General features: G+C 34.0%; 1 protein-coding gene across 1 annotated transcript in view; it reads left to right on the top strand.

The window, feature by feature from the left end:
• Positions 1–2,423: 2,423 nt before the first annotated feature.
• Positions 2,424–24,783, top strand: part of LOC128675987 (furin-like protease 2) — a 36,833-nt gene continuing 14,473 nt past the window's right edge. Inside the window, exons 1-2 of the mRNA XM_053755862.1 lie at positions 2,424–2,692; positions 19,834–19,938. Of these exons, the coding sequence (XP_053611837.1) occupies positions 2,546–2,692; positions 19,834–19,938 (252 nt within the window). The 5' untranslated portion in view covers positions 2,424–2,545. The remainder of the gene's footprint in view (positions 2,693–19,833; positions 19,939–24,783) is intronic.

Below are 24,783 nucleotides of genomic sequence, written 5' to 3'. Positions count from 1 at the left end.
TCTGTACGTTTTTGCATTCTTGTTTTTAAAAGTCCACATTTATATATTAAAAGATTAGATATTAAACGCGTACATACCTTTTTTATTTCCCAGACATTTCAGACCTTGTTACAAAGGCCCGTGGTCACTGGGCGACTGACTCAGCAAGCTACGGCAACGACGTCTGTCCGGTGGAATCTTCTTCTACCGCCATATTAATTCGCCGGCAAGTACGTCTGGGAAATAAAAAAGTTATGTGCGCGTTTAATGCCTGTCTTTTAATATATTATAATTATACAACGCGAAAGTTTAAAAGTAAGTACTTAGTACATATTTTAAAAAGCGCATATTTTGTATCAAATCCTAGTTTTTCGATTGCTAAATGCATGTTTGCATTAGATCCGTTTTTAGCCCCCGACGACAGGAATTGTCTGAGTGTGTCTGGCCGTATCATCGTAACAGCCAAACGGCAGGACCGATTTTGATCTAGTTTTTTATTTGATAGATAATTTAATCAAGAGTACTTCTTAGGTAGATATGTTTGCGAAATGTTTGTTCAGCCGTTTGGCAACTATCAGCTCTACACTTGCGGATGAGAAGATGCAAGTAACTTTGGAGCCGGTGGTTTCTCACATTTTTAATTTAATTTTTTGTTGTTATACTATTGAATCATTCAAACCAAACAGCTGTCTTTAAAAGAATGTCTGCCACCCTGATACACTGAAAATTACACTAGAAATACTAATTTATCATTTAATAATCCATTCATCTACGCATACTTTCTTTCCTTTCCTTTTTTTTCGTTGACTCATCCAGCTGGATCTCCTACGCTTAAAATGCTAATATTAATAATAGGTAAAACTCACATAGGTATATTATTGTACCTATTTGAGTTTGATAGGGTAGAAATATCGGGAATATAATGTATTTCGAAACTATCTAAATCGGTATTTCCATCGGTAGTAATGGAGAAGGCAATGGCAAACCAATGACATTAATATTTCCAAGAAAATCATTGTGTGTATTTCATTCCACATAATGACCAAGACCCTCAGCAATGAGGAATACGACTATGAATTGGTATTTAGAATGCTGCCTTGAAAGTGCAATTTCTATCTTTGAAGAATTCTATTTGAGGAACTGTTTACAACCAGAAGTTTGTTACTGGCAATCCTTTTAAATATTTAACGCGAAAGTTGAAATGTACTTCCTCTCATCGTAGTCTTAATTAGTATGATATTACTTTGTTATGTAGTCATTTTTAATTATAAACTCTCTCCATTTCGTGTATTCTTTGTTGCGTTCGTGTTTTGTGCGTTACCTATAAAAATAGTAGCTTATCTTTTGTCTTTGTTTACATGTTTGTGATATGTGTAAGAAGATATACTATTGCAGTTTTCACCTTTACAAAGCACGGATTGATAATTAGTAATGATATCAAAACTTTTCTAATGTAGGTACTTATAATGGGCAAAGCTGTCATGTGTTATTAGATAAAACAATATTAGCAAAGATATTGTATGATTTATTTAGGTTTTCACATAAATCATAGAATTATTTTATTAGTATTTTTTTAATAAAATGGCGTCAAAATGGAATTACTAACGTGTCACCGTTTTCCAATCAATGAAGTGGACTGTAATGGTGGTTGGTTCTACTAACCACTAAATTAGACATGCGTACTTGATAACATAATTTTAACATTAGGTACACTTGCCCAATTCGCTCTTGTTTAAGTAAAAAAAAATTAAAAACTAGATTTGTGGTAAAATCAAAACAAATCTGTCACAAATCTGCTTAATACGTAGATTTTATGCTATAATGCTATTATATAAAAGAGACATCTCGCACAATATTATAATTTAGATTTCATCTATTAGTTATTTGTATAAAGATTTCACGGCACTAAGTCCGGTCCTTTAAGAGGCTTGCGTGGGGATACAGATCCAACACATAGAGGCCCTTTAGAGAGTTTTGATGTTATGCAGGTCTCCCGCCAAAACCCGCTCCCGGATATACCATTGAAATTATATTAAATTATTATTATTATTATGTTTCTCCTTTTAAAAATTCACGGCTCTAAGTCCGGTCCTTTGAGAGGCTTGCGTAGGGATATGGATCCAACACGTACCGTACAACCCTTTGGAGAGTTTTAATGTTATGTAGGTCTCTCGCCAAAATCCACTTATTATTATTATTATATAACTAGTAGGACACTGAATTTTACACTTACATATAATTAAATATAACACAAATGTCCTACAAAATCCTGTAACAAAAGAAAACCGGACAGGAGCCTTGATCCAATTAAGTTTGCGAGTCAATTGATGCCTGACACACAATACGTTGATAGGCAAGTGGACAAGAAAAGGCGCGAAAACTCGCGCATGCGCCAACGAAAACTGTTGAAAAGACCACACACGAGAGTTCAGTCTTCGCGCGAACGTCACCACGGGAAGACGTCGCATCTGGTCTTTGGGAAACACGATTATCGAGAATATAATACGCGAGTGCTTTTGGGATGAGCGACTGATGGGTTGTTAATTAGGGATGCAAGGCGTACGTGATGATATCTCTGAGTTTTGTCGTGCTTCTGACAGTGTTGGACCCTTGTGTACCCTTTTTCCATCATCAGTTCGCTGTTCGTGTACCTGGTGGGCCGTCGAAGGCGGACGAGATTGCCCACGAACATGGCTTCATCAATCATGGACAGGTAAGGTTTTTACTTCAAACAAACTCTGGCATTGAACATTTCGATTGCCTCTAATCTAACATGTAATTATGGTAACACTTATATTTATATATTTCTACTCAAGTATTTTGTGTCATTACGGAAAAAAAGAGTAATTTTATGATTGGTTTTTTAAAATGAGTTATCTGTATGAATGCTTAAAATTCTAGGTAATCTAGATATTCAATAGTATTCTTGAATGAAATATTGAACATTGTATTCATTTAAACACGCAAAAACATCATTATCGTTATCTAACTTTACCTCTAAACTCTACAGTTTCACAAATAATAACTAGGAAAAGTGGAAATCTATGAAAAATTACTATAATACGATTGTAAAATAAAATATTTGCATATTTGTAAGTACAATGCCAAAGTAGAAAATGAACCTGTGAACATTCGATTGCAACTAAGGACAGACCAATTGACTACGCTTACGAATAATGACTGCCTGGTTTGTATAACACTCCTCTCAAACTATCGCTGGTTGACTGTAAGAGATTCTATAGGATATATAGGATAAGTCCATCCTTGTACATGTATCTTTCTTGTATTAAGTAATTTTAATTTATGTACTTAGTAAGCTTTAGCCAGCGGCTTCGCATGCGTAAATTTCCCACCAGAACAGTCATTTTCCGGGATGAAACGTACCCTAAGTCCTTCTCCATACTTCAAACTATATGCATTGGTTAAGTAGATAGAGTGTAGAGAGGTAACAAACAAACTTACTTTCACATTTGTAATATTAGGATAGGATATTAGGATTTTTCGTAACAATAAAGTTATCACAGACAACAAAAACAACGTTTAAGGTCGCGACCTAAAACGCGTATTCGTAGGTCTAGCGTAAAAGTACTACTTTTACCGTTCCCCTAGGAACTACAGAAATTGTTTCTTAATACTTCCCTAAATATCTGTATACACGTTTAGTATTTTCGTTCGTTATCCTAATCAGCGTAAATTATTTATAGATGATTAAGGAAAATTAATAAATCGTCCCATAGATCTGAAATCTGAACGGTTAAAAAATATTCAACTGAAGATAAGCCTATGAGATAAAGGATATTAATAGCAAAAAATATAGAAAAGAAAAATCTAATTAGGATGAAAGGAAAATCCTAATGCGTGAAAAAATATCGTACTAAAAATTCCGACACAATCTTTTAGGCTCACGCGATATTTATTATGATTGGTACAAGAAAATGTTTTCAATGTAACGTCAGTTAATAAAATAATTGAGTTTTGGAAATGAAAAACGTGAAGCGCGAGTTGGACTCGTACAGCTAGAGTTCCGTAAAATTATTTTTTATGAACCGGTTGAATGAAAATGCATGGAAGATTCATAATCAAATGCTGTCTTTTATTTATACTGTTTCCTTTTATAGCCTTTCTAGTATAGTTTTAGTAAGAACTTGTCAAATTTCACGATTTTAGATCGAAACAAAATTTGTGACATACTCGTAAACAACCTAATAAATATCTCTAGATCGCGTTGACTTACAAGTTTGCATTTTCACACCTAAAAGAGACAATAGACTATTACAAATTCAAGATCACTTCGCACACACAAACAGTTCATAGTAAGGATAATTTCGTTTTTCGGTTTGATTTCATTTTTACCTTTTGTAGTACGGAACCCTAAAAAAAGTTGATTTTCAAGCTTTAATTCAGATAGTTTTCGCCGTGGCGATTTATTTCTTAGCGTAATAAATCCTGCCTCGGTTTGCGTTCATTATAAGAAATGTCTTAGTGATATAATTCCTTCGAATTTTGTATTTAAAACGTTGTGTATGAATTGTAATATTGTTCATTGTGTGGACGAATAAATAGATGCAGTATTATTTTTTAGTCTTGATTTCAGTAAAAAAAACCTTATGGACGTTTTTTTTTATTATTGGTCCGAATAGTTTTTGAGTATGACAGAAATATGTGTACTAATATGGAACCCTAAAAATCGACGATATTCATTAACCCGTGGCACATCACATTTATGTATAACAACAGCTCGTTTCGGCTTCGCTCGGGTAAATCATAATATTTATTTATATAAAAATAATGACGACCTCGGTGGCGCAGTGGTAAGGTTCTTGCCACTGATCCGAGAGGTCCCGGGTTCGATCCCCGGTCGGGTCATGATGGAAAATGATCTTTTTCTGATTGGCCCGGGTCTTGGACGTTTATCTATATATGTATTTGTTATAAAATATAGTATCGTTGAGTTAGTACCCCTAACACAAGTCTCGGACTTACTTTGGGGCTAGCTCAATCTGTGTGATTTGTCCTAATATATTTATTTATTATTTATTTATTTAATTATTAATCACATTATTAGTGGAAACCGTACAAAAATCTGTTTGGTAGGTTTTAAGATTATCGCGTTCATACAGACAGACAAACGCGACAGGGGGATAGTATATTTTTATATTATATACTTAAGGATGTTTTGAACGAAAAGCGAAATGCCGATTTTATTTGAATTGATGTCAGTTTGCGTGCGATAAGTTTTTTGGCGGGAAAAAAATGTCCGTCATTTATTCTTAAAATTTTCTGAACCAGTTACATTTGTTGTGAGTATTTCGGTGCTTTAATATTGATTATAAAAATAACATGAACCTCCGCAACTATTATTATTATTTTTTTTGTTTTTGCTGACGTTTCAACGACCTTGCAGTCGCCTTGTTCGAAGCTAGGTAGTTATTATTTTCAATAAAATAGAAGCACAAAAACTCACTCAAAATTATATTGAAATGAGACTGTTATAAAGGTTACCCGACCCTATCGTGATAAAATAAAATCGAGTTTTCAGTGAATATCGTATATTTTTACGATCAAACAGTTTGATTCGGTTCGTCCCTCAAGTTATTTATGATTATATTTTCATTATATCTAGGAAAAAGATAATATATACTTATTCCGTTTTGATATCCTAATCCTAATTTTGTAAAGTTTAACGAGTAGACATGCTAAGAAGAAGACTAACTTGATAAAGTACTAGGTGTTGCCCGGGGCTTCGTTCCAGTGAGAGTTTTGGGATAAAATATAGCCTATAGCAATCTTGGATAATGTACCTTTCTAATGGTGAAAGAATTTTTGAAATCGGTTCGGTAGTTTCGGAGATTACCCTCTACAAACATACAAACTCACAATTGCTTACCTCTTTATAGTTAATTAATGTTCGTAATAATTTTATTGCACGAAAATTAGTACATAAGCCCTTCTGGCATGATAAGGACCAACAATGTTCAAATGAATTTCTTTCGGCATATCTTTTAGCAGTGGTCGTTTCGATGTGCCATCAATATGTAGCTTTTTGAGGAATTACTATAATACAAAATTTGACGTGAAAACGTCTGATTTCTGAATAAATTATTCGATTTAATAGGGATTTATAAAAATCCAATTATAAAGAACCAACTATAAAGAACTTCAAACTTACTTTTCATAGCCAGTTGCAAAACTTATTAAATGAATTTGCACTTGAACGGTTTTTACAATTCTCTTCGCCGAGTTTCACCTCGAATACCTGAATAGTGAATAGATAATTTAAACTAAATGTTAAAGTAAACTACTTAGACTAGTAAAAGTAAAATTAGCGCAGGCCTGTGAACCGAAAGGTCCCAGTTTCGAATCCTACACGTGCCACATGAGTTTATATACCAATCTTACACATGTGTAGCAGTTTTCAAAGACCATCACTATCTTTCAGTGAAAGAAAACATCGTGAGGAAACATGGACTCAAGTTGATAACCTATTATAATAAAATTTAGATTTGAATAGAGTCTAATTATAAAAACCGACGCTCGATTGCTGACTGCTGAAAGCAACACGCTCAAACCCTGTAAAAACATATGACAAAATATGTAGTCATTTGTCATATGCATTTACAGGGTGCTATACTATATTATCTGTGAGTATAAGTATATGGGTGGGTCAATAAGTATATGAAGCGGTGGTGGTGTAATGGTTAAGACGTCCGCCTGTGGATCGAAAGGTCCCAGGTTTGAATCCTACTCGTGCCACATGAGTTTGTATACCAATCTGACTCATGTATAGTAAGTAGTTTTCATCGACCACCACTTATTCCGGTGAAGGAAAACATCGTGAGGAAACCTGTACACTGGTTGATTCTTATTAACTTGTGTGTGAAATGGAGAAGGCAATGACAAACCACTCCATTAATAATGCCAAGAAAGTTGTGTGTGTTTCATTCCACGTAATAACCACGACCCTCAGCTATGAGGAATACGACCATGAAGATGAATAAGTATATGGGTGGTTACTATATTATTATATTATATTATTGTTATCTGTGAGTATAATTACTCACAGAAAATATAGTAGGTAAAAGAACGATTTTAATAAAATCATAAGACTTACATAACGATTGTTGTAAAGTCAACCTTTATTTGTTTGAAAATGGATATCTTGCTACAGTTTGGATGTTCATTACTAAATCACGTTCTAACTGATGAATATTTACTAGCGGCCCGTCCCGACTTCGCTCAGGTAACACCAGTATAAATTATACGCCTAAACATTAATTTGGAATCACGCATTCTATTGTTGATCCCGCACAAAAATCCGTCCGGTTGTTTTTGAGCTTGACGTGTTCAAACAATTATAGACGAATCTTCAAAATTTTAAGGTCAAAAGGAAACAGAGATGGAGATAATTGGGAGAGAGAAAGAGAGATAAGCCTTTGCCCAAAACTGGGACATAAACGGCTATTAAATAATAATAATATTTTAAGTTAACTTTATAAGTTTACTTCAGTATCGTACCCATATATTACGATATAATATAACAGATATATAACAGCAAAATGAACACAAATATATTGCTACTTTAACGTAAGAGATTCATAACTCGCATTTTATTACCAAATCTCGGATCGGAAGATTTAAAATACATCTTGTAAGGCAGATCTAATCAAGTGAAGTGCTTTTTGTGATGTTCTGCTTATAATTCTTTTTTTTCCAAGGCCTTTAATGTCATTTGCCTTATAGGAAAATTTATCCTGTTTATATGAGAACGCGAATACGAATCAAAGAGTTGTTTAAATTAGCTTTACGTGTGCCGAAAGATACGATTGAAAGCTCGACAAGAGAGAATAATTTTGCATGTTGTCCTGACCGGGGTTCGAACCTGAGACCTTCAGTGTAGCAGTCCGATATACTAAAGGTCACAGAGATCGTCAGTATTAACGTAAAGTCTTTGTTAATATTTTTCGTTCTCGACTCTAAAGCATTTCACCCTCGTCCTAATCTAAAATGATTCTAAAATCATTCGCCTCATCTAAAATGATTCGCTTTATACCTTGATGTATAATCTACAATTTTTACTTGAAATAATATTATTTTTATTAATAAATAAATATTTTTTTACATCTGATTTAGATTAGACCTTTACATCTTAATACATATAACTCGAAGTTCATTCCACAAATAAATTAAGTAACACCTAACTTCTGGATTTTCGTTTAGGGAAAACTATCCATCCTGATTATGACTAAACAATTTGTGAGTCGCTATAGCTAATTGAGGTCGTAAGTTTAGCCCAAGACTGTCCCTACAGGGCAAACTTATTACAAGTTGATAAATTGTTTCTTTTATAACAGTACTAGCTTTTGCCCGCGGCTACGCGCGCGTTGTTTTCTCAGGGGAACTTATTATTTTTCCAGGATTGAAGATACCCTTTGTCTTTCTCAATACTTTAAACTACATGTATGCAAAAATTCAAGAAGATTGGTTGAGTAGATAGAGCGTGAAGAGGTAAACAAACAAACTTACTTTCGCATTTATAATATTAGTTAGGTATATGTACGTCTGTTATAATATCTGTATATTATTAAGGTTGGGTTGTAACGTCAAATTTGACTTTAAATTTAACGTGTGCAGAAAAACTTAAAGTACGCCATTTTGCCTAAACGTCAGCGGCGCGCCGGTTAATATCAACGTCAAATTTAATGGTGTTAGTTACACCATCAAACTTGAAAGATTAATCTTTCAAGTTTAATTTCAGCATGGAATTAGGAGGTTGTACGGAGTACCTATTAATTCCATGAATTTCGACTATTATTGCCGCTTTCGTTCTACATAGTTTAAATTTTCCACGTCGCTTCTGTTTCCATGAAAATGCATTATTATAAGAATGACACGATGATGCACACAGAATCGGCTCATAAAGAGGGAAAACACAGATAGTAATCCTTTAAATTTTCCCGAAAATGTAAATGAAAAAAAATTTTCGTTAATACGTTGAATGCAACAAGAATCCTCTTTTACGAAAATTTTACATTTTATAAATACCATATTGTTCATTTATGGTCTAGAAGTGACCATCGACAGTCTATATAATAATCGATATAATCGACATAATATATATAATATATCGATATCCGATTATAGTGTTTCTAAAGACAGTTAACATCTGACCGGCGGCAAGTTTATTTATTCTAGTTGTAATATCATAGCGAAATCTTCATAATCACGCTTACATTGGGCTTTGAGGCATCACATCTCCGAATATTATCTGGAATACGAGAACATGAGTGAGAGTGTTCTATATATCCTATCGAAAGACAGTAATGACAACGTCACATGGAAGCATTAATTCAAAAATAGACACTTGCGCAGGTGAAGCTAAACATAAGCGTGTAAAAAGTAATCCAGCCTATATACTACTAAAGTTTTCCACATAAATAACTTTACAAACTATTGTATTATATCCTCAAAGTTTTCCTATAAACCTTGCATTTATGCCAAGGGATTAGTTGGATTTATTTTTAAACATCGTAACTATATAACTATATGTTTAGTTTTACAAGCTCGTGTAACACCTAGGTGAACTACTTTGGTGTTCCGAAGGTCAGAAAGGCTTATTTCACTCTCAACATGTCCCTATGTTAATAAATACATAAAATAAAATTGTCCGCCAATAAATCCATAATAATCACCACATAGTATAGTCAGTTTACTCGGGTGGAATTTTGCAACGAAATTTTGAATGTTCAACCGATTGAACTGAAATTTTTGATGACCTTATTGTAGAGAAATAAGGTTTCGAAGCAAGTTGCTCGATGTTTACAAACATCGAACAAAATACCAATCGCATTATCGAGATATCGCACCATGACGGCGACGCCGTGAATTGGCAATGTATCAATTTTCGAAAAAAAAAAAGTGTTTCATAGACTGGTACGGTAGAACGATTGTCATATATGGGAATCGAACCCAGGACCTCCAGATAGCGGTCGGGCGTGGGGAACACTACGCCATGCAGGTCGCCAATATTTTTAAATGCAATATTCTCTCTGACAACAATAAAAGCTTGTGTCAAAAATGACATTATTGAAAAAAAAAACAATTTTTAATTTATGTAATTGTATCATTACATTGCCAATACTTTGGTACGTCTTAATCATTGGAATGGAATTAGTAGGTACTCCAATGAAGTACTTACTAAATCCAAGGGTTTAATATCTCAATCATCAGTTTTTTGACATACGGAATCCATACTATCCTTATATAGTATTTACTAAAAAAAGCTTGGCTTCATTTGATTTTAATTGTGTCAGTCCTTTAGATAGGTATTTTCTGTTTCGTATTGCATCCCAGGCCTGGTTAAATGCGCGGAATGCTAGTTTTAATATGACTTCACATTGTACACCGCATGTAAAGCAAAATAAATAATTAGATTTGATTTGATTTTATTTGTGGCGGGTTGCAGCCCACCGCCTTTGACAAGAATCTTCAGTTAACAGCCCTTTTCCTCGACTTTCATAAACGGAAATTCCATTATTCGATCCTAAATAGCACCAAAAGGTAATTCTGTTATTCTATTATTTTTTATACAAAAACCTAATAAAACTACAAGTGGTCTATATTTGTTCGCGCAGAACGTAAAATCTCTGGTTGCAATTTGACGTGGATTTTAAAGTTTTATAGCGGATGGTCTAACTTAAAATTTTGCATAGGTTTAATCGCGATAAGTTGCTTAATATCGAGAAATGAGAGGACGCACTAAATAAACGCGGACGAAATCGCGGGCATAAGCTAGTTATATAATATAAAATTTGTTTATCCGTCTTATGATCATTATATTCCCATGTTTTTCGAGTCTGAAACGGTTCTCTGACAACTGCTTCGTCTACGAACATTTCGTCGACAGAATGTTTCGACATCGGGCGTTTGAACGACAGAACCCTTCGTCTACGAACGATTCGCCGACAGAATAGATGAGGCATTCTGTCGTAGATGTCGAAACAGTCTGTCGACGAAATGTTCGTAGACGAAGCAGTTGTCGGAGAACCGTTTGAGACTCATGTTTTTCTTGTAAAAATACTCTTATATACAATCGTTGTACCTACTTTAGTTACACTACAGACCCAGAACCGGTTGTTTATAAGAAGCCCTTGCAATGGCCGCTATAAAGGTACAGCGAGGCTCAAATGCAGCCCGCTATTCGGCCTTTATCTCGTTGGAATAAGGTTTACTCTATCGAGGAGTTACATTTGATGTTTGGGTCTTAGCACCTTGTACTTATTGATAGACCGTTAACCTTGACTTACGATGGGTAAAACCTAATGTTATTGAACCCTTCGCTAACAAACGAACTCGCTTTTCGAAATAATGAGGCATTCCGTACAGAGCATTGATTGTAATGCTCCGACTTAAAGCACTTAGCAAAAAAATTGATGTCTGTGCACTTAGGGCACAGATAAATATTATTCACAAACAGATACCTTCGGAGTGACGACGTAAATAGTAGCGGTAAACATTTTTTTATAAATTTTCATAAATTTATTTTTTAGTGGTGAAGCGGTGGTGATATAATTGTTAGGACGCCCTTGACAAGATGTGGATCGAAAGGTCCCAGATTCGAATCCTACTCGTGCCACATGAGTGTGTATACCAATCTGACTCATGTATGTTAGTTTTCATCGACGACCACCTGCTTCTGGTGAAGGAAAACATCGTGAGGAAACCTGTATTAACTTGTGTGTAAAATGCATAAGAAAATGACAAATCACTCCATTAATAGCGCCAAGAAATTTGTTGCGTGTATTTCATTCCACGTAATAACCACAACCCTCGGACATGAGGAAATACGACTATGAAGAAGAAAGGTGACTAAGGGGTCGTTTTCAACGGGAGGGAGGGCGGGGCGTATTTACTTTACTGTAACTCATAAATATACATAATATATTATCGTTATACTATGTTATAGGTTATCAAAACATTTATGTGCCCTTCTTATGGGTCTCTAATTTGTGGCTGTGATTATAAAGCCATCATTAGCAGATTTAGCCTTTACGGAAACTTTATAAAGTTCATTAACCTCATAAAGGTCAACGTTGGTAGTTGTCACAAAATGCTTCGATCTTTCCGAATTATTAAACCCAATTATTACAAATCATTGAGGTGACACGTGGCCAGAATGATAGTCCATCTCACCTAGAAAATAATTGCCATTCCACGTGGAAATGCTGTCGGCCTTCTGGGCACGTTCCCTCAAGCCAACGAAGTGCTGCGACTGGCATTTTTTTGAAATAATATAATTTATATGTTATAGTAAATAAATATTACTTTTTTATTACTTAATATTTTGGGCCATTTTGTCTTAACGTCAGCGGGGCGCAGGTTAAAGTCAACGTCAAAATTGACTGGTGCAACTCAGCTTTAAAAGCATCAATATCAAACAGATCCAATTTAATCAACCTTGAGTGTTTGTAAGTAAAAGTCATGGAATTAGTAGGTACTTCGTCGTCATCATCATATCAAGTGTGTTATTACTAACACTGGTGTCAGAATTTATTCAAGTCGTCTAAAGGCATCTGACATGACTTTTACGACACTTACCGCCATCTAATGGCAGGTAGTCGCATACACATTAGTGAACTAAACTGTCAACCAGTGTCCAGGTTTCCTCACGATGTTTTCCTTCACTGAAAGCAAGTTGGGTTTAATAATTCGGAAAGATCGAAGCAAGTGTATATAGCACGAGTAGGATACGAACCTGAAAGTTTTCGATCCACATGCGGGCGTTCTAACCATTACACCACCACCGCTTCTCCGTACAAAGTGAAATATACTTTATGGTAAACCGTGTCAGTACGAAACCGGGCTTTCATTAGTATATCGATCGGTATTGAGAACTCTTTTAATATTGCCAGAATTTGTAAATAAATAATTACGCTACACACTGAGGCCTATAATAGTCAATTGTAGGTATAATATTGATGGCTGGATCTGGATGGCTATCATATATAGCGTTATTAGATCAATACTTGAAAAAAACTGTTAGTAAAGGTGGTTAATACTATGGAGGTATATTTTCAAATAATTGATGAAGCGGTTGTGGTCTAGTGGTTACACCGTGCGCCTGTCCTGTGATGAAAATTTCCCAGTTTCAAATCCTACTCAAGCCACATGAGGGTATACCAATGTGACTCAGTAGCTTTTATTGACCACCACTGCTTCCGGTGAAAGAAAACTTATTGAGGAAACCTGCACACTGGTAAAGAGTTTCAGTTCACTAGTGTGTATGCGATTACTTATTACTAGAAGTCGGTAGGTAGTAACAAGATTTTTACAAAAATTAACGCCTGAAAAAGACCCATGGTGGCTGTAAATGGTTGAAGAGTTCCCTCGTTTGGAGGTGATCCGTGGTGCACCACCAGGTCATTATCTTATCACTATAATGCATCATAGAAACTGAAGCGACGTGGTAAATTTAAAACTCTGTAGGTCAACTGGAAGTAGGAGCAATCTAACTTGGAAGATTTGATTACAGCCAACGGGACAGGTGGAACTAAAAATTAAAGTTTGTAAAAATCACAGCAGATGAAATCTGACACCCGGTGTTCGCAATAACACTCAAAAAGAAAGACTGATAATAAAATTAATCTATTACATAGTTACTTAATTATTACATGAAATAGATACAAGTTAATGTAAAAATATTCAGTGGTTGAAATACATCATTTCGGCCTAAAAAAGAGAAACATTTTTTAAAAACATCCCTATTTGTTGACATCCATTCAAAAGGGACGCAAAAGAAAATTCAAGTTTTTACACTATTGACACTGAATTACCTCAGATCCTGTATTTTTGTCCCTTTCCTTGCTACGCAATTTGTTTACCCTTCTCTCTCTGATATCGTTACGTTGTTTTCCTCATTCGCCTTTTTACTTGAAAACACTTTGGAAATATTAAACTGGAAAATTAACGAATTTCTTGAGTGAACAGCAACTCGGACTAATTTCATGTTTGCTCTTGTTGATTTTTTAAATAATTTGCAGTTTTATTCATTTGATGGAACTAGTATCTTTCGTAGAAATTCCAATATTATAAGTAAATACACTACCGATGTTTATAAACCAAATTTAATAAATCAATTTTATCTCACACGCATGTAAACTTTGTAATTTTATAATTTAGTCTACATCTTGAATTCAAAGTGCAAAAGTTTAAAATCACTATCCTAAATTTTAATACTGGCCTAAAAAAAAAAACCAAAAGTATATTTTGACTTCACATTCACTTTTCCTAGCTAGACGCCGTCTGGTAGAAGGTAGCCTTACAAGTTGTAATGTTTTGAATATCATCGTTTTAATAACATTCTTGAAACTGAATATTTTACGAAGGAAAATCATCTATTTTTATCGACATTTAAACAAAAGGGTTTGCTTTTTGTATGGGATATATTTACATAAGAATTCAGATTGCGATACACAAATTATTGTGTATTGCAATTTGAATTCTTACGTAAATATATCCACAACCGAGATATATTTGAAGAATTCAAATTGCGATACACAAATTATTGTGTATCGCAATTTGAATTCTTATGTAAATATATAATTTACTTTTAAAGGGCCATGCTATTACCATTGAGCCAAGTGATGTGTATTTCATAGCACATCCTTATCAATATGTTTATTGAATAGTATACTCGTAATTATATAGTTATATAATCATACTAGCAGCGCCCCGGGGTTTCGTTTCCGTGGGAATTTCGGGATAAATTTTTTTTTATTGATTGTGTACCAACTTTTAAGTAACTAAACGATAAAGGAATTTTTGCTATACATTTTATTTTATTCTTGAATTTATTGTATAACAAAAATAAAACTGTGCCTTATCGCCGTTGTTGCGATCCATCAATAAATGCTCTTCAAAGTAGGATCGTATAAGGAATGTAATGCGAGGAAGATTGATGAAGGAAAAATGTCAGGAGCGCTGGTCAAATGAGAAATTGGCGTTTTGTGACGCAATACAATGTTTTTTGTGAGCCGATAATAATAAATCACGACGCGTGGTTCCGCCCTATAGTAGGACCTCTTCATATCCTCCTGTGGATGTCTTACGAGGTGACTAAGGGACATAAAGCCTTAACAGCTGATAGACAACGATAGCATTTCCAAAAGGATAGACGACAGGCGGGCTGGTTGTAAAGTCATAGCCAAAATAGTCAAAATTAAATGGATTTTTTTTTTACGCTAGCCGTGAGCTTTGGGTTGTCACAGCTCAGAATGCAACACGCGAAGATGAGAGACAGAATTGATCACTGGGTAGAGCCGTATAAATGAATGAAACGAATTTATAAGGGTTATGTGGCTACGGGACCCTAAAAACACTAATTTGGGACTAACATCGTTTAAATTAGTTTCATTCGGCATTTCTTCTCAGCACAAAATTCATGGAATTAATTGTATGATTGAATGGATATGTAGTGAACTTAGGATTTTTTTTTGTTGTTGTATTTTTTTGTTATATATATATATATATATATATATATATATATATATATATATATATATATATATATATAATATATATATATAAATATATATATATATATATATATATATATATATATATATATATATATATATATATATATATATATATATATATATATATATATATATATATATATATATATATATATATATATATATATATATATATATATATATATATATATATATATATATATTTATATATATATATTAGGCTTTAAAAAAATACATTTAGGTACGTAATTTTTTTTAAGCAAAAAAAAAATTTACGTAAATGTAAATTATGGCTTAAAAAAATATTATTTACGTTTTTTTTTAAGCCATGGAATAAAAGCTTATCAGAATCATGCCTCATTGCTCAGTCGTAGTATGCTCCGTTACTATGACACAGTACTTCATGTTTCCGTTGTTTTGTATAGATTTGGACACTATTGTGCGTCGACATACGTCGGAACTTCATACAATTTCTGCGTTGTCGACGGATGTCAACATGGCGGAGCGCGACTGTGCATGGCTTTCATTCATTTACAGTACTACCACGTTTATAAGTTACATCGGCAATATTCGACGGCGCAGAATAGCGCGTCCTACCGCCGAATCAAACCGAATACAAACTCAATAAAATAACGACCATATTACTATGACATAAGTCTTAAAATAAAAAAACATCAATGATTCGTGCGTACGACGCGACGGCGCGGACACCAGACATGGCGCGTACGCGTCACCCAATAGCGGACAGCTCTGTTCGCGGGTAAACATGGCGCGCTTTGATTAGCTAAAATATTTTCGCGCCGTACAAAAATTAGACTTCTGCGCAGGCACATCGGTGTAACTTATAAAAGTGGTAGATCCTTTAAAAACGTAGTAACAAAAGACGTCTATATAACGATTATTCCTTCTCATAATATATAATTAAAATATAATAACTTAATAAACTTTTGACGACCTCGGTGGCGCAGTGGTAAAGTTCTTGCCACTGAACCGAGAGGTCCCGGGTTCGATACCCGGTCGGGTCATGATGGAAAACGATCTTTTTCTGATTGGCCCGGGTCTTGGATGTTTATCTATATATGTATTCGTTATAAAATATAGTACCGTTGAGTTAGCATCCCATAACACAAGTTTCGAACTTACTTTGGGGCTAGCTCAATCTGTGTGGTTTGTCCTAATATATTTATTTATTTATATTTAAACTCTACACGAGGAAAAGGCATGCTTTCAAAATTCAATACACGCACCTCTCATCTGAATGAATACAAAAATAATTTAGAAGGAAAAGAGATATTGAACATTTCATTTGAATTTCCCACTAAACTGTAGTTATCTTGGGGGCCAACAGATGGCGTCCGTGTCGTAAGTTAAGTCTATTCGGTTAGAAGTTTTTGGCCCAAATTCCGTCCCTCCAAGTTTCATTTGGGTTGTAATACTGTATTTTACTGGTTGCAATTCCATTGGGCCCATATTTTCTCAAATTATGGAGATGTAGTGATCTTAGGATTTTTTTTGTTGTTGTATTTTTTTATTCATATCAACAGACATTTAAACGTCCCCACTACTGGGACACTGACCTTCCTTATGAATGGATAAGGAGTTTGGACTATGACCCACCACTTAAACCCACCATTTAGTGGCAGGTAATCGGATACACACTGGTGAACTAAACTGACCACAAATGTACAGGTTTCCACACGAAGTTTTCTTTCACTGGAGGCAATTGGTGCTCTATGAAAACTACTATACATGAGTCAGATTGGTATACAAAATAATATAGCGCGAATGGGATTCAAACCTGGATGCCTTTCGATCACAGGCGGAAGATCTCAAATATTGCGACACCACAGGTTCAATTTCAATTATCAGTCAATAGGTGAATTTCACGACCGTTTGAACGCGGCGTGTAAAGTTTCATTAGTATCGCACTTTTTTTGAAAAAAAGAATATATATTTTAAAATGAAATATTTATAAAATTAACATTGTACCAGTACTCAACTTATTTATACAATAGGATAATTAAATCAATTACTGTGTATGGTACAATTTAATAAACACTAATGACAGCCCGCGGCGGCGTTCAAAACGCTCGAAATTCACCCTAATGTGTATATAATATAATAATAAAACTATAAGTGGACTATTTTATTGTTTCTGATGATGCCGAATGGGCTTAAAATTGCAATTCACTATTTATTATATCAACCACTGAAATTACTTGACGACTTGAAGACCAGACAACCTACACATTCCAATTTTACATATCAATTAAGAATCGCCTGTGAGTTTTCAATTATGCACGGCTTTTGTTTCATCCACTTTCCCCCGTTCTTATTGTTCGCGCCGGCACTCGGAATAATTTCATTCATTTGAGAATATTTCATTAATTACGTAGGTACAGCATTTTTCGATTGTATAAATCAATATAAACATTTTCACTGACTGAGGTTGATTCCTGAGGGTATATCGACACGGGAAATATCATATGTGAAAATAATCTGGCTACCATACAACGCTCGTGTACATTTCGTCCGAAATTGTTTATATTTTTGTAAAATCTACATAAAGTACATACAGGATAACATGATTATTTGGTAACGAGAAAAATGTACTATGACAAAGACAAAGCATTTATTTCGAAATTAGAAATCCTTAGGAACTATTTTGTTTCTATTCTCAAAGCCATATAGTACGTAAGTAGTTATTATAATTTTGTCTAGTAAATAGGGTCTAGCAGTTAAATACAAATTTTGAAATGTGTCGTTCACATCCAAATGGTGCTATTCAGTTGTGGAAGGGTTCTATTATATTAGATTTATTAGATCATTATTAGATCAAGGCTATATGGAGATTTATAATTGGACCTTGTCACATTTCAATAACGCTCGTCTCTAATTCACCTGCGCTTTAGCAGTCGACTGTAGACTTAGGGTGAGTTGCACCAGTAAAATTTGTCGTTAACTTTAACCAGCACATAAAAACGCAAAGTAGATCCGCCGTTTTATCTAACCAAAGCCGAACGAACGGCGCGCGGTTTAAAATTAACCTCAAAGATTACTGGTGCAACTGAGGCTAAGAAACTTGCGACTTGTCTGTTGATATATGAACTAATTAAAAATACACATCTCAATATACAAAAGAAAATACATACTTTTGCACTTTCAACATATTTCTTATACATTTATGACCAAAAGTATTTCTTGCCTAAATGACCTATAAAAATCTAATAGATACCTTTGATTCATCAGGACAAAAATTTAATTTTACGTTTTTTTGTTAACCTTACTTTGGACTTATGTCCATAGAGCTTATGCTCCACATTGGCTTGCAGAAAAAAAAAAAACTAATATGCGGACAACAATTTTTGTACCAACATGTTTTGAGATTTGTTCAATGTGAAAAAATAAAATAGGCAATAAAGAAACATAGTTTTGACGAAATAATATTCTCAACTTGAAAACCTGAATGTAGGCCATTTAATACAACTACACCGTAAAATTTTAACAGTTGACTTTTCTTTTTGAAACGTTAAAAGGGGGAATATTCGAAGTTCATTACTAAGAGTGGAATGTAAAGCATTTTAAAATGAATTTGTAGATTGAACAGAATTTTCATTAAAATATTTTTTAATTAATTAGAGTACTTTTAATGCATTCTGAAGCTTTTGTTCTGAATACGCTTCGACGTTCATTCATTAATAAATTTAAATATAGTCATGTTATGTTTCGTTGTTCTTTTATTCTATTTTAATTAATGTATTTTAATGACAGAGGATAATTGGAGAACGTATTTATCTCAGTAATATATGAAATTATCATCACCTAGCTAGAAAAATAGTATCAGTCTAGTTACATGAGATGTTCTTATCTATTAATTTATTTACACTTGGAGGAAGAAAATCAATGCTCTTAAAAGAATATATATAGATTTACCAAATTGATCGATTCCTGATCAGGTCAAATTGAAAAATTTACTTTACCTAAGTCTTGGTTATTTATTTATGTATATGTTTAAATTAATATAAACGACCCGAGTATTGTTCCCGTAATGTTTTAAAATAATATATACTAGGTACGCCCCGGGGCTTCGCTCCCAAAGGAATTTCGGGATAAAAAATACCATATGTGAAATACCACATCATATTCTACCCGTGTACCAAATTTTATAACAATCCGTTAAGTGGATTTTGCGTGAAAGACGTAACAAACATACACATACATCCTCACAAGCTTTCGCATTTATAACATTAGTATAACATAGGATTACATTTTATTTTACGATAATATTCACCAACAGTGAATAGTTTTTTTTTCTTTACAGATTGGCACCCTGAAGGATTTTTTTCTCTTGTCACACCCACACATTAGCAAGAGATCGCCCAATGCCAGCATCGACTACGAGATCAGACTGAAAAACGATCCACAGGTACACATAAGTTACTAAATCTTGTAATATTATTGTAATCATATTAATAACTAACACTCGCCTGTTTACTTGAGAGTAGTGTCCCCTGTAATTGGGTTGCATGCTAGCACTTAAATGAATGTTACTTGTAAGTTTAGTTCATGTAACCTATTGATGTACCTATTTAATGACTAACTAAGTCCGGTCCTTTGAGAGGCTTGCGTGGGGATATGGATCCAACACGTAGAGGCTTTTGGAGAATTTTGATGTTGTGTAGGTCTCCCGCCAAGACCCGCTCCCGGATATACCAATGAAATGATATGCTCATGAGCAGGTCTCGGCGGACTCGTACTGGTCTATAGAATGAAATTTGGATGGACTGAGAATGGGCTATTGCAAAGAGTTCGGTCACCTGCCATAATCATGATAACTGACTATTCAGTGGCAGGTGGTGACTCGCCGCTCACTGGATGGGCCCCTCAAATCAGTCGCCGTGATTGGTGACAAAGGGGCAACATTGACGTGAGCGGCTAAGGGTGTAGAGAGGTGAGTCTGCGGGGCGCGAAATCGTGGTGATCCAGTCAGACACCCCCAGCGTTATGAGTTTTTACACTTCCACCCTTCGAGCATATAGCTCTCGCGACTCCACTCTGGCCGGCCGATGAAGGCAAGCCAGAGGTAGGGGTCCTGTTACCTCTCGGTTTCCACTTCGACCTTGGGGAAAGAAGGCGGAGGTGAGGAACAGGGGCCTTCCCTGGGAGCACTCAGGTCCGTGGGGTCGCTACTCCCCAACAGCTCGCCCCAAGCTGCCCTGCGGGCTTATTATTATTGTTATTTGTATTTTTATATTATTATTATTATAAATAAATAAATAAATAATGAAATATCCATCCATATCTTTATAAGGTAATAATTGTGAAAGTTTGTCTGTTATGTATTAACGACTAAACCATTGGGCCAATTTTTATGAAATTTGGTATTGAGGTAGCTGATACCTTGGATTAACTCATAGGCCACTTTTGTCTCGAAAGTACGAGATTTTCAAAGGATTCAGTGAAAAAGTCTTATAGTCAATGGCGCTTTATAAAGTAAATGGCGCTACTGTGCATAAAAAAGTGAGTATTTTTTAAAATAAATAAACTTTCGCCATTATAATAATATTAGTGGGATTTTCTATTTCACTGGCGCGATTTTCATTTAATCAATATAATGTTCATAGCATATAGTAGTTTTGCATTCTTTTCTTTTCCATTACAAACAAACTGTAATGCCATCTTCACGAATACTTATATATTCTAATGGCGCTTTTATCACACATTTTTATGAGTGTGTTTGCAATGCATTTTCATAAAATGAACTGTCACTTTAAGCTTTCGTCGGGATCATAAAAATTTACAGTGACATCACCAAACTAAGTATAGAGAGGTGAGACGAATAACTCGTAAAACTTTATCATAAAGTTCGTAATATAAAAGTTTTGAAAATCATTTTTCACCATATTTCAGATACATGAATGAGGATTTCAAAATAGGTATTAATTTATCTATAAATGCAATCAAATTTCAGTAATCAAATTTACAGTAAACACATGTGTTATGGGAGATAATTAAACTGTTTACCAAATTATCTTTATAGTTGCAAAATGTTTAATATACATAAAAGGAAAAAAAGAAAGTAATTGCAAATATATTTTTCCGAACTTATTTAAGTTATTTACTTACTTTTTTGTGATAAAATAATTATAGCAATATTGCTATAGTCATTTTAACATAAAAAAAAATACTTTGTACGTTTATTTCCATCGGTTGAAATTGTTAAATACTTAGAAGAATTTGAAACGGTGGTGGATCAGCTGTTGATAAAACGCCCGCCTGTGATCGAAAGGTCGCAGGTTCGAATCACACTCGTACTCGTACCACATGAGTTTGTACACCAATCTTACTCAAGCTTAGCTGTAGCACTTGCTTCCGGGGAAAAAAGAAGTGAGGAAACTTCCACACTACCACAGATGAAGTATATTTGTTTCACTAGTGATGACTACCTGCCACTAGGTGGTAGTAGTCTTCGTAAAAGTAATGTCAGATGCCTTTAGGTGACTATAATTAAATCGCACCCCAGTGTTAGCAATAACACGCTCGACAGCAAGCAAAATAGGTATTTATCTATATAAGTAAATGTTTAATTACATCAGTGGTTCAAAGCTAAAAAACTATTTTATAACAGCTTATTTAAGGAGTTACTCGTTTATAGCAACCAAATGGCTGAACCGATTTTTATCTAGTTTTTGTTTGAAAGAAAATTTAATCGAGATTGTCCTTAGAGCTATGTTTGGAAAATGTACGTTCAGTCGTTTGGATACCGTCAGCTGTTTTTTAGCTGCTGCAATGCCAGCAACTTCCGACTCGAGGTTGCTTAAATTTTTGATTTAGTTTTTACTCTGTTTAGTATATACTTAAGCATATACTTAACGTAACTTTTATTTTGTTACGTTTTTTTATTTTTATTTGTTTTTTATTTTTTATTGTTTTTTTTTTTTATTTTGATTTTTGATATTTTATAAGAAAGTTAATTTTTAAGTTTTTTTTCTACTTGCTGGCATCCTCTAATCAGCTAGAAAAAAACCTAAGAACTAACTTACTTAAAAAAATCCAAAATCAAAATAAAAAACAATAAAAAAAATAATAAAAAACAAAATAATAAAAAAAATAAAGAAATAAAATAAAAAATCAAAATGATAAAAAAAAAAATAAAAAATCAAAATCGAAAAATATTTATTTTCTTTAACAGATTATAAGGATCTTATAACTGGTGTTGGAGTCTCCTTTTAAGCTATCATAATATACTTGTTAGAATAGTTAAATAAATTTCTTGTAGTCAATCTATAAATAAATGTTCAGATTCAGGTAAGTTATTTATAAGGAATCTGCTAGAGTTACAACAATAACTAATTTTAATGTCGTCTAGAAGTCAAATTAGAAAATGTATACTTGGTTGGTAATATTAAATAATATATTAAATATTAGCTTAAAATAGACTAAATTAAATTAAAAACTAATTCCATTTGGATTTTAATACCAATTCAAACCAAATTAAAATATTTCTCGAAAAGTAATTTTATATTAGTCCTTATCTTATTAAGACAAATTGGTAATAATTTTATTCTGAGAAATATTTTAATTTGATTTGAATTATAATGCCCGCGGCTTCGCTCGCGTGAATTTCTCTGCGAATATGTACAAACATGTGGAGGTTAAGCCGAAGATAAGCTGGCTACACCTTGGTATAACCAACTGAGACCGGCTGCACCTAGATTTAACTGCACTTCAGGGTTTATCTGTAACATTATATGACGACCTCGGTGGCGCAGTGGTAATGTTCTTGCCACTGAACCAAGAGGTCCCGGGTTCGATCCCCGGTCGGGTCATGATGGAAAGCGATCTTTTTCTGATTGGCCCGGGTCTTGGATGTTGATCTATATATGTATTTGTTATAAAATATAGTATCGTTGAGTTAGTATCCCATAACACAAGTCTCGAACTTACTTTGGGGCTAGCTCAATATGTGTGGTTTGTCCTTTTTATTTATTTATTTATTTATTTATTTATTTATTATATACAAATTATACAGAATATACTCTAATATAGAAGAAATAGAAATGGTACTTAAGATATACTTCCTACTAGGGTGAATTTCACGAGCGTTTTAACGCCGCCGCGGGCTATCATTAGTGTTTATTAAATTGTACCAAACACAGTAATCAATTTAATTATCCTATTTTATAAATAAGTAAAGTACTGGTACAATATAAATTGTATAAATGTTAAATTAAAAAAAATATATATTTAAAAAAAATATGCGACACTAATGAAACGCTACACGTCTCGTTCAAACAGTCGTGAAAATCACTCACTAATATTATAAAAGTTTGTGAGGATGTATATGTGTAAGTTTGTTACTCTTTCACGCCAAATCGACTGGACGGACTGTTATAAAATGTGATACACGGATAGAATATAACCTGGGAATTATTCCAGGTTATATTCTAAACTAAGTGTTCACATAGAGTACCTTTTACCCGAAATTCCCACACGAGCGAAGCCCCGGGACGCATTCTATTGTATATTATTTCAATTGCGGCGACAAAATATCACCAAACTTTAACAAAATAAACCCCGTTGAATTCTATGGCATAATCTAGTATCTATATTGGTCTCGATTCAATTATTCAGAGCAACCTTAGAAATCGGATTCAGGAAGATTTTGGTTCGTAATGAATAAATAAGTATGGAGTGGTGTCAATTGTTTTCTCTTGTCCGATTTGAATCGGAACATTATTGGGATAAGACATGGCAACAATGATAATATTTGTTTGGGTATTTATCAAATTTATTTATATACTAGCCTCCCGTCCCGAGTTCACTCGGGTAAAACATAATAAATTATAAACCGAAACCTTCCTTAGGAATCACACTATTTACTGGTGAAAACCGAATGGAAATCCATGCAGTAGTTTTATAATTATGTAAGGAAGTAGTTATTTTGTTAGTACCTTTAGTAATATACTATCAATAGAACTATATGCTTGATGATCTTTCAAGGTTAACAATGATAGTAAAACTCGATTTTCTGCATCACCAAGGGTGAGCTGCACCAGTGACTTTAACTTGCACGCCACTGACGTTTAGACAAAACGGTGTACTTTGCGTTTTTCTGCGCAGGTTAAAGTTAACTTCATAGTTGCTATTTCACCCACCCTTGCTATGTTCCAATTGTTGGTTTCAAATTACGTACAGTAAGCTGCAAAAGGCCATACATGGCTTAATGATTAAATTAGCGCTGGCGTGCGCGCAATTCACGCACACATCG

Source organism: Plodia interpunctella, chromosome 15, assembly GCF_027563975.2.
Source record: "Plodia interpunctella isolate USDA-ARS_2022_Savannah chromosome 15, ilPloInte3.2, whole genome shotgun sequence".
Lineage (NCBI taxonomy): Eukaryota > Metazoa > Arthropoda > Insecta > Lepidoptera > Pyralidae > Plodia > Plodia interpunctella.
The sequence above is the reverse complement of the archived record's forward strand: the minus strand, read 5'-3'. Positions and strand labels throughout refer to the sequence as shown.